Here is a 12,203-nt window from a genome sequence, read left to right as displayed (position 1 = left end):
AAAGACATTTTTTTTTCAAAATGTATAACCTTTGTACCAATTTATTTTGATAAAGTGTATGTACATCATGTTCACAAAATGGATAAAAAGACAGACGAAAGATAAAAACAAAGAGTCCACCGGAATTCTCCCCTGAGCATAGTCCACTGATGCAGTCGGTGGTTAGATGCAAACCTCTAAAGCAGCTTACGCGTTTCGGGGGTGTCCCCCCTTCTTCAGAGCTAATTTGAGGTGCAGGTGGCTGGGCTTTTAATGATCAACAAGTCACATGACTTCTGGCATATGTCCCACCCCTCATGGGTGGGTCAGTAAATTGCAATCACATGATTTAGATAAACAATAATCCCATAAAAATCAGTATCTAAATGAATCAGTCCTAGTGCTACCATCACAGCGTTTACAACCACATGTGTATAAATATATATCTATACTTCATCCAGTCTGTATACCTAAAGCTGAATATACCAAGGCATTAACTCGTATATCTAAATTGATTAAATATAGTTGGATAGAAAATAATCATGCATACAGTTATGTTCTTTTTCCATTTTACATTGTATTTCTCCTGTGAACCATCAGGTGGCTAAAGGTACATGCAGAGTCACATAATAGTAATGCTGTATATATAACTTAAATGGTAACGGTGATGGGGGAAGTTGGGGGAAGATAGCAGATGATCGCTTTATGTGAAGATCAGTTGGAACGCACGCTGGCTAAGCAGTCCGTGCTTCCTGCGTTCCAGAGTGACCAATGTCAGCCTCACTTCCGGTAATTGTGTCACTTCCGGACAGAAGTAACACTAAGAACCGGAGAGGTCGTCAAAAGCAGCCGGTGTAACGTTAAAAAACCCTACCTCGTGAAAATTCCCTACCCTCGTCACTTCTTGTGCACATACATCATGGAACAGCTGAGCAGCTTCACACAGCACATGCTCACAGCTCCGGAGGGTAGGGAATTTTCACGGGGTAGTGTTTTGTAACGTTACAGCGCATGAGCTGTTGCCGTGGGTACATTAAATCATCTCTACTGCCACCCCTCTGACTTCCCTGATCTCGGCTCCAAAATGTAAAAGCGACGGCGGGTGTATGAAAATATAAATCACGGCGATCTCGGCACCGTGATTTATATTTTCATAGACCCGCCGTCGCTTTTACATTTTGGAGCCGAGATCAGGGAAGGCAGAGGGGTTGGAGCGGAGATGATTTAATGTACCCGCGGCAACAGCTGATGCGGTGTAACGTTAAAAAACACTACGGAGCCGACCGTGAAAATTCCCTACCCTCCGGAGCTGTAAGCATGCGCAGTGGGAAGCTGCTCAGCTGTTCAATGACGTAGGTACACAGGAAGTGACGAGGGTAGGGAATTTTCACGGGTAGGATTTTTTCACGGAACACCGGCTTTAAACTTCACTCTGCGTCTCCTACTGGGCTCCGAATAGAGATACACATATGGACAGCTGTCACTGAAGCTATAGAGGGGATATTAGGAACGCCATATGTTTAATAGGTGGTAATAATTAGATTAAAGTGGAGTTCCACCCTAATTTTATACTTACCTCCATCTTCTCGCTCCGGGTCACCTGAAAAAGAAATGGATAATCGCATTTTTTTTTTTTTTTTTACTTACCTCGTAGCGAAGAAAATATACTTACCTTACTTCCTTCTTCCTCCTTCCTCGGCCGTGGCCTGTCGTCACTTCCTGGCTTTTGCAATGATTCCTGGGAGCTGAACGTCATCGCTCCCAGCAATCATTGCGCCTGCACCGGCCCCGACGTCAGTTCCGGGTCGCGCGCGTCATCCCCTTCTAAACAGCTTCTGGGCATGCCCAGAAGCTGTGGAGGGATGACGCGCGCAACCGGGAAGTGACGGCGGGGCCGGCGCAGGGCATCATGGGACCGAAGAAGGCGGAAGAGGACGCCGAAGAGGATCTCGCTGGCTTCAAGCTGCCCACATCTGAGATGGCAGCGCTGGACAAGACGTTTTCAGGGTAAGTATTTGTCCTAACAGGTAAGTGCAACCCGGGACAGATCAGAGGCTAGCCATTGTGGAATGCACTAGCCCTGACTGTCCCAGGGGTATTTTAAAAAAAAATAAAAATTCCAGGGTGGAACTCCGCTTTAAATTAAAGCCACTGGATTTCATTTCCTAGGATTGGCCAGCCACCAATAAAAATGCCAAGGAGTAGTAATAATACTAATAATACTATAAAATATTACATTTTAAAAAATTCTAAAAAACCATAGAGGAAACACGAGAGAGTGCTGGAAATGATGTGAAAATTAATATTTTTTCTTTTTCTCAAAAAAACGCAAAAGACTACATAGAACATGGTGTACACACACATCATATTTATCCCAGGAATGGTGCATATATATATATATATATATATATATATATATATATACACATACGTACACATGTAGGATCTACATTAAACAAATCCAATTTTGATATCACACATTTCATTTGAATTAAAACCAATTATAGACTAACACTGAAGTCAATAAAATGAGAAAGAATAGAGAAGTACAAAAAAAAAATTATTATTATTATAGTGAAAATAAAGTAAAAATAAAAATAAGAATACAAATTAAAAATAAACATAAAATAAAAATAAAAAGTATTATGGGGAAAGAAGGAAGGACCAAAAAGGAGGAAATAATGGAACACACTGAACCCTAAGCTAATGTACTAGATTATAGACTTCAATGTCCTCATTCAACCCCTTGGGTGCTAGACTTCCAAGGGTGAAGATCCAGAAGCTTTCACGCTTGCAAAGCCTCTGGTATCTTCTACCCTTATCTAGTTCATCAGTAATGGCTTCAATACCGAAAACTCTCATACCTGTAGGATCCTCATTATGTTTTGCCTTAAAGTGTCAGGGAACCGAGTATCTCTTCCATGAATTATATTACATTTATGTTCCCCGATCCGAACCCTCAAAGGGCGTGATGTTCAACCAACGTACAATAGGCTACATGGACATAAAATCCCATATATAACAAATGAGGTCCCACAATTAGTAAATTGTTTAATGCGATGTATCTTACCATCTGATCCTACAGTATCCTGATTTCAATGCCACATAAAACCACACGTGCCAAAGTTTCTAACACCACACTTGTAGTTGTCTTTTTGATCAAATAGAGAAGTCCATTGGTTTAATGGACCATTCTGAAGTTTTTTAGATTTTTGTACCCTGCTAGGGGCAAGAATACTTCTTAGGTCTCGAGGTTTTCTATATATGAAACCGAGATTATCTGTAATATGGCTGCTCAAGATCAGATCTCTCTTAAGGATGTCCCAGTGTTTGTAAATGATCCGTTTCGAAGTCTAAAATACCACATCTACTAAGCTCACAGCAAGTTCTTCTAGATCTTCTCGCTCTAGAAGCTCAACATTAAGCGATAAGTGAATAGAGGCCCGTGCAAGTCTTGAAGCAAATAAAGTGCAAAGTTCATTTGCCAGAAAGGAAGCGGAGATAGCAGCTCACCAAGCAGAGATGACAGCTTGCCAAGCAGAGATAGAAGCTCAGAACAAAGCTCGCCAAGCAGAGATAGAAGCTTAGAACAAAGCTTGCCAAGCAGAGATAGAAGCTCAGAACAAAGCTTGCCAAGCAGAGATAGAAACTCAGAACGAACAAAGCTCGCCAAGCAGAGATAGAAGCTCAGAACAAAGCTCGCCAAGCAGAGATAGAAGTTCAGAACAAAATTCTTCAAGTAGAGATGGCAGCTCGCCAAGCAACATGCAGTTCATGCAAGACATCCCAAGAATTTACAGAACTGAAGGCTTTTTTCCAGGAAGAATGGGCAGCTTTACCATCTGAGAAGATAAAGAGCCTCATCCACAAATACCAAAAAAGACTTCAAGCGGTTATTGATGTTAAAGGTGGCAATACACTGTATTAGGAACTGGGGTATGTAAACTTTTGATCAGGGTCAGTTGGGTAATTTCTGTTGTCATTATGATTTAAAAAGAGTAAACAATAATAAATGGCTTCACTAACCATGAGTGAAAGAAAAGTTTTTGTGTTATTCATTATCTTTGAAAAATGGCCAAGAAATCAAATTCTAAAGTAAACTTATGAGCACAACTGTATGCCATAAAAGATGAGCAGAGCAACAGATCCTTGGTTAAACCTAAATTCTTTGAGATCTTTGGCATAAAGGGACATGCAACACCATATATTTTCAACACTTGTTCTGGTCGTTTAGAAACCTCTGGCAGAAGAGACGATGGGTTCATGGTTTCCCATATCCAAGACAAAGAAGGGCGTACCCTTACCAACATTAGTTGAGTTTGACCAAAAACCAGACAACAGGGAAGAGATTCCTACCCCAGAAGCTGCGTATCACCATCCCCACTTAAGGCACGTGGTAACCGAGATTCCTTCAACGGACATGGATGCCAAAATCTTAGTCTTGCTGGGAAGAGACATTCTCAGAGTACATAAAGTACGCCAGCTGTCCAATGGATCTGACAACGCCCCATATGCACAAAGACTTGATCTAGGCTGGGTAATAGTGGGCGATGTATGCTTGAACAGAATGCGAATGCCATCTGAGATTCTCAAGACTCATGTGCTGAGAAATGGGCGTGCATCTCACTTCAGACAATGCCCTCATCATTATGGAGTAAAGGAGAAGCCGCTTGACATCATCCAGGTATCTGATGTTATTCCCATTCATTGTGATGACAACTTAGGTAGTACAGTGTTTTGTACTACACGTGATGACAACAGAATAGCCTTGTCAATTGAAGATAGTTCATCACAATAATAGACAGTGAATTTTTCAAGGATGAATCTAACAGCTGTGTTGCAACATTACCTCTTCGTGCTGCAAGAGTTAGACTTCCTAACAATTGTGAAGAAGCTTTATCCAGATTCAACTCACTTCAGCGAAGACTAAAGAACAGGCCTGAAATGAAGGACCACTTCATTGCCTTTATCAAAAGGATCTTTGACAATGATCACGCTGAGCCAGCTCTACCTCTTCTAGAACATGATGAGTGCTGGTATCTGCCTTTCTTTGTAGTGCATCATCCATGTAAACCAAAGCAAATCAGGGTAGTGTTTGACTCCAGTGCCAAGCATCAAGGCGTATCCCTGAATGATATTCTCCTCACTGGTCCTAACCTAACCAACAACCTTGTAGGAACACTTATGAGTATCAGAAAAAAGCCGGTTGCCATAACTGCTGACATTGAACAAATGTTCCATTGCTTCATAGTAAGAGAAGACCATAGGAACTTCCTAAGGTTTCTGTGGCACCATGACAACAAACAATGAAGTGATTGATAACCACATGAAAGTGGAAACAGTCCCTCACCTGCTGTTGCAACATATGGCCTAAGAAGCACTGCTATTGATGGCAAAAAGGAGTATGGCGCAGATGCTCGACACTTTGTTGAGAGAGACTCCTATGTGGACAATGGACTCAAATCCTTACCCACAGATGAAGAAGCCATAGACCTGTCCAAAGGACTCAAAGTATGCTTTCTGAGGCCAACCTCAGACTCCATAAGATTGCCTCAAACAGTGCTGCTGTGATGAAAGCCTTTCATCCTGGTGATCATGCCACAGGATTTAAGGATTTAAACCTGGGAACGGACATGCCTCCTTCTTCAGAGAAGTCTGGGCTTACGGTGGAACTTATTAAAAGACACTTTCGGCTTTCAAGTCAGCACTGCAGACAAGCCATTCACCACATGTGGTGTTCTGTCAGTAGTGAACAGTCTATACGATCCACCAGGATTTGTGGCTCCCATCACCATACAAGGTAAATCCCTATTAAGACAGCTATCAGAGACTATTCAAGATTGGGATGCTCCACTACCAACAGACAAATATTCAAAGTGGGAGTCCTGGAAACAATCTCTACATGCCTTAGATGGAATTGACATACCACGCTGCTACACTTCCAACTCCCCTTGCTGCAAGTCAGAGAAAAGACATTCACATCTCCTGAGATGCATCCACTGAGGCCATACCAGCTGTACCCTACCTCAAGGTAAGAGATTCTCACAATCAAACCCATGTAGGGTTTCTGTTTGGCAAAGCTAAGTTAGCACCCAAGCCTGAACACCCAATTCTCAGGCTTGAACTTTGAGGGACTGTGCTAGCCGTAGAAGTTGCAGATTTTATACTGCAGGAGCTAGATGTTCAGATAGATGACATCAAATTCTACACAGACAGCAAAGTTGTTTTGGGCTATATATACAATCAGACAAAACACTTCTATGTCAGTAACCGTGTAGAAAGAATCAGAAAATCCTCAAGGCCTTAATAATGGCATGATGTTCCTTCAGAGTGTAATCCTGCAGTCAGATCATGCAACCAGACAAATATCAGCAAGTGTCTTTGCAAATTCTTCTTGGTTAACAGGACCTGAATTCCTGCTGGATCATACAGAAGAAACTTCACCTGAGGTCTTCAGTCTTATAGATCCTGACAAAGATCCAGAGTCCGCAACCATCCTTACTCCAGCTACCCTTTTTACCCAGAAGTTTGGATCTGTTCCACCTTGAGACTTTAAGGTGGGGAACTTTCACCGTCAGCAACGGAAGAGAGTACAACACTTTGCCAACTGCTTCTGGAATCGTTGGAAGATGGAGAATCTTCCTCTTCTGCAAGGACGCAGAAAATAGCAACGTCTGAACCCTAACCAGCAAGTTAGAGATCTTTCTATCCCCAAGGACCAGCAAGCTGAAAGAATTTAATGGCCCATGGGACTCATTGTAAGGACCATTACTAGTGATGATGGTATGGTAGGCAAGGTAGAGGTAAGGATTGCCAGACAAGGAACTGTAAAGACCCATTACAGAACTTGTTCTACTCTTGTCTTTTAGAGACTGAACTTCCCTCCTGGGTTTGTTGAATCCAGTTTCTGTCACAAGAAGAATGTGCCTTGGACTTTGATTGACACTTCTTCATGCCTTATCTAGTTATTGTTTTGCATATATGCATGTTTTTCTTCTGTCTTCAGGACAACTGCAAATTGTACCATTATTTACATTTGAATAACTACTATTATGATTAGCATGGTGGTATTTACAATACCAGACAGGGAGTGTGCTGTTACACCAATATGTAAGATATAATAGAATGCATAGTTGTGGTAATGTCTATATAGTTGATTATACTGCCATCTTGTGGTTGTTTCGGTTTTTACCCTTGCTTTCTGTCTTTCTGTGTGCGCTCCTGTCCCCTCCCATTGATTATGTATTTCCTGTTCCTTTATGCTTGTGGGAAAAAAGATGGCCACATCTGTCTAGGCCTTCATACAATCTGCTCGAATCTGGGAACACATTACCATGTTTTGACCTGCAGATACCATCTTTCAATCATCTGCCACATTTTGTTGTCTGCTATACCTACTGCTTGCAATAAAAACTATGTGGATGGAAAGAAACGGTGTCTGGTTAGTTCAGTTATCTGATAACCATTGTCCGCTGTGATTGCATCTGCTTATACAGGCCAGAAATAGGTTTCAGCAAGGGATAAGTCACTTTTACAACAATTAAAGTCAGAATAGGAGGTGTTTTTAAAAGTGAATTCTCAACAAAATAAAGCATGGAGACATAGATGGAAGGGGGAGCTCGCTTAGTTCCAATTTAAGGGCCATGTCACACTGGTAATCCTGCCATTATCAAGATTGCGATGCAGAACAGAGAAAACATGCATCGCTCCCTCGCTATCTGCTATTGGTCACTCTGTCTCTGACAGAAACAATGCAGAATGTCACTCTCCAGCAATGGTTCGCTCATCTAGATAACAAGGGAGTGACACATTGAACCAAGTTGGTATTTGCATAGCAATACTGCTACTGTGACATAACCCTAAAGCCAAAAGGAAAGCTGACGCTTTCCTCCTGTTTATTCCAAGTGGTATTTTTTTAAATTTTAGGGTTCAAAGACAAAGACTGCCAATTAACTTATATTTTACCTTCAAGCCACAACTACCCTGACAAGTAGTCTTGTTTTATTGGATCTCTTTTTCTAACTGACATTACCTGCCAACATCTTGTGTACAGGCGGTGCAATATCCACCTCCGCCAATTGTTCAAACGTGGTAACATGATATAGCCGGACCTGGGCACTGCCCTGTAGGGCGATCCACATCCCCTGGTTGGAGCTGACCATACACGTCACACAGCGGTTCTGGTCCTGTCCAATGTGGAACATGTGCTGTGACAGAAAAGGCAAAAAAAAGTCAGTTTCTGTTGAGGAAGGCATATCAAAACTGCTGTGCATTAAGACATACAAGTGGTAAGTTTATTAAAAAAAAAGAAATATAACATGCAGACGGTCATAGGCCTTAACACACCAGCCAATAACAATTTTTTTTTTTAACTGTGACCATAAGCCACTCCAAGCCTCCCATCCTGCATTGCTCCGGTAACTCACACGAATTTGGGAACTGGCATGAGAAGAGCCCGTCCCGGCTCAATGTACACACATAGGGGAAAAAGAGAAAGAACACTGCATGCCAAAAAAAGCAGCCCAGGTGTAAGGAAGGCGACTCCATCCCGGCCACGCCTGCCTTAGTCTTTTTTCTTTTACCTGTTGATCCTGCTAGTACATCTATTATTTTTTTACTTCCTGTAACAAGTCAAGCTGTCCAGTATCAAAGGGTAGACATGCAATTTGTTTCAGTTCGAATGTACATTCGTATGAATTTTTGGTTATGACATTTTTGTTGAAATTCATTTAATTTCAGTTTATTAGACTATATTATATTTATTATAATAAGACGAACCTCTTGAAGCAGGGATGCTGTGTTGAAGATGGTGACCCTGTTCTGACATCCACACCAGAGCTTTCCAGAGACGGACACCATTTTGGTGACAGGGTTTCCAGGAGAACCCAAAGAAATAGTTTTGGAGTTCTGAGGGTCCCAAAAACTTCCTGGGAAAAAAGAAGATGCAAGAGGTCAGAGAAAACCTGAACATATGTGTACCTATTTTTTTCAAAAAGATGTTTTCCTACTGTCATCATATCTACAGACATACACTATATGGTCAAACATTTTTGGTCACCTAAACCACATACTTATTTGAGCTGTCATCCCAGGCTGGGAGAACACAGTGATTTTTGCTAGCGGCTATAGCATGCTACAAATCAGACATGTAGGATGTACCAAAGTCAATTTTTGGATCGACTTGGGTACAATCAGCCTGCCCATACATGGGATTGCATCTTGGCTGGTCCCTACTTAACCGGCAGAGATTTGAAGCATCTTTGGCTAGCTTATTAGTCATGTCTGACTGATGACCATAGGCGTGCACAGGGGGTGTGCCTAGGCACACTATGATCACCCCAATGCAGTGTAGATTCCCTCTGCTATCCATGTCATTTACTGCCCGCTTCCTTTTCTGAATGAGCACAGTGAGTGATTGATACAGATTACTCACTGTGTTCATTCATAACCTGAAGCCTTGTAAACTGTGTTTATGAGGCTTTAGTTTGTGAATAAACAGGAAGCTGCCCAGTACAGAGCAATTTGCCATTCATTCACTGTCAGGTGCAGCGGACGCAGCAGAGAAAGGGGCTGGGGAATCTGTTTAGACCCCTAATAGTTCACCAAGCACCCAGCGGGGCTCCTAAAAGAACTGTAAATAAAAAAAAAAAAAAAGAACAAAATAAAAAAACTACTGATACTGCCCACCTGCCACCAATCTCTGCTCTACGGACACCATCCACATTTTAATACATTTTTAAATGTTTTTTTACATTTATAAGTGTGTGTACACGTATAGACACACACACACATACATATATATATACACACATACATATATATATATACACACATACACATATATATATATATATATATGTATATATATATATATATATATATATATATATATATATATCACTACTCCCTTGAGAGTGGATCGCTGCACGATCCCGTCCAGCGCTCCCGCTGTTTTCATTCACAGCGGGAGTCGGGCCAGGGGAGGAGCAGCGGCGATCGCCGCTGCTCTGCCCTGATCGTCGGGGAATCGAGTGAGGAGATCCGCCCGCCTGTGTAAACAGAGCGGGCGGATCTCCATAGTGACAGGGAGTGACAGATCGGACTGTTCAGCATAGCTGGACATCCGATCTGTCCCTGTCTCACAAAGTCACCTCCCCCCCCCCACACATCAGTAAGCACCAGGCATACATTAACCCCCCCCTCTCCAATTAACCCCTTCACTGCCAGTGTCATTTTTACAGTAACAGTGGATATATATAGCACTGATTACTGTAGTAATGTCACTGGTACCCCCAAAAGTGTCAAAAATGTCAGTCAAGGGTCCGATCTGTCCGCCGCAATGTCGCAGTCCCGCAAAAAAAAAATTGCAGATAACCGCCATTACTCGTTAAAAAAAAACCCACCAAAAATGACAGAAATCTTTCCCTTAGTTAGTAAACGCAATAACTTTTGCGCAAACCAATCAAAATACGCTTATTGCGATTTTTTTTACCAAAAATAGGTAGCATAAAACAAATTGGCCAAAAATTAAAAAAAAATTAGATTTTTACATTTTTTTGGGGGGGAATTTCATATAGAAAAATGTTTAAATATTGTTATTTTTTCAAAATAAACGCTCTTTTTTTGTTTATAGCGCAAAAAGTAAAAATCGCACAGGTGATCAAACACCACCAAAAGAAAGCTCTGTTTGTGGGAAAAAAAGGACGTAAATTTCGTTTGGGTACGGCGTCGCACGACCGCGCAATTGTCAGTTAAAGTCGCACATCGCCGAATCGCAAAAAGTGGCCTGGACGTAAGACAGAAAAATCCTCCGGTGGTAAAGTGGTTAAGTTCTTGTCTCAGTCAGGAAACAGTCCAGGGGATTTGTTTTTTTGTACTTGATTAGAACTTAGGATGGGAGAAGGGATGAGTGGGATACTCCAACTTGATGAACTATGCACAACTGGATGACTACTAGCTGAATTGAGTGCGGCAAGGCTGCTGCTTCACCTTGCCACTGAAGTGAAGTATTTAATAGGCAAACTCTGTAGTGAATTACTCTTCTGGGCCCCACTTGGCACCCCCTTTACTCTTTTCAAGGTCTACTTGGCACCCCCTTTACTATTGCTTACTATTGCTTACTGTGTGAACTGACTTTCTGACCTCTGACCTCACTGGAGTGCAGGGGCGTACCATGGAGTTGGCGAGACCGGCGCCCACCAGGGGTGCAGGCTGAGGGGGGCGCAAAAACAGTGGCAGCATTAGTGATTTTTGCACCCTCGGGTCAGCCTGCGCCCCTGGCGCCTCCAGGCAGCATGTGGCTCCAATCCCGGAGCTCTGTGTTCCCTCTAGGCAGTGGCAGTGCTGGGCTCTCCGGAGCTCCGTCTCCGCCCACAGATGCAGCCAGTCAGCGGTAACATGACTGTGACATCATCAATCGGCGGCAGGCTGAGGGGGGTGGCGAGTGCACTGGGGCTGTCAGAGGAGCCCGTATCGCCGCTGAGCAGTACCGTTATTTTTTTTTTTTTTTTTAGCATGATCATTAAAAGCTTAACATTTTTTGTCATTCCATTGCTCTATAATGAACTCTCCTCTCCACTCACAGGCCCAAAGGACAGGCCGACATGGGGACCCTCCCCTCTCGCTGTCATCCCCATCTCTGTCACCCCCCATCACCCCACCCTCTCTGTCACCCCACCCTCTCTCTGTCATCCCTCTCTCTCTGTCACCCCACCCTCTCTCCTTGTCACCCCCCCTCTCTGTCACTCCACCCTCTCTCTGTCACCCCCTTTCTTTCACCCCACCCTCTGTCACCCTCACTCTCTCTGTCACCCCACCCTCTCTCTGTCACCCCCCCCTCTTGCACCCCCTCTCACTGTTACCCTCACCCTCTCTTTCACCCCCTCTGTCACCCCACCACTTCACTCCACCCTCTCTGTCACCGCCCCTCTCTCTGTCACCCCCCTCTCTCCCTGTCGCCCCCTTTCTCTCTGTCAAACCCCCCCTCTCTCTCTCTATCACCCCCTCTCTCTCTCTGTCACCCCCCCTCTCTCTCTCTCTGTCACCCCCCCTCTCTCTGTCACCCCCCCCCTCTCTCTCTGTCACCCCCCTCTCTCTCTCTCTGTCACCCCCTCTCTCTCTCTATGTCACCCCCCTCTCTCTCTCTGGTAAACCCCCTCTCTCCTCTCTTTCTCTCTGTGTCAAACCCCCTCTCTCCTCTCCCTCTGTCAACCCTCTCTCTCCCT

At 43.3% G+C, this 12,203-nt stretch overlaps 1 protein-coding gene across 2 annotated transcripts in view; it reads right to left on the bottom strand.

Annotated features, from left to right (window-relative positions):
- Window positions 1–12,203, bottom strand: part of ARHGEF17 (Rho guanine nucleotide exchange factor 17) — a 419,270-nt gene that overhangs the window by 16,061 nt on the left and 391,006 nt on the right. For both annotated transcript variants that reach the window (XM_082245420.1, XM_082245421.1), the window contains exons 19-20: window positions 8,758–8,906; window positions 8,012–8,186 (exon numbers count right to left, since the gene is read on the bottom strand). In XM_082245420.1, coding sequence (XP_082101546.1) covers window positions 8,012–8,186; window positions 8,758–8,906 — 324 coding nt within the window. The remainder of the gene's footprint in view (window positions 1–8,011; window positions 8,187–8,757; window positions 8,907–12,203) is intronic.

Source organism: Pelophylax lessonae (assembly GCF_965119305.1).
Source record: "Pelophylax lessonae genome assembly, chromosome: 2".
Classification (NCBI taxonomy): Eukaryota; Metazoa; Chordata; class Amphibia; order Anura; family Ranidae; genus Pelophylax; species Pelophylax lessonae.
Note: the sequence above shows the minus strand (reverse complement) of the source record. Positions and strands in the feature narration are given on the sequence as shown.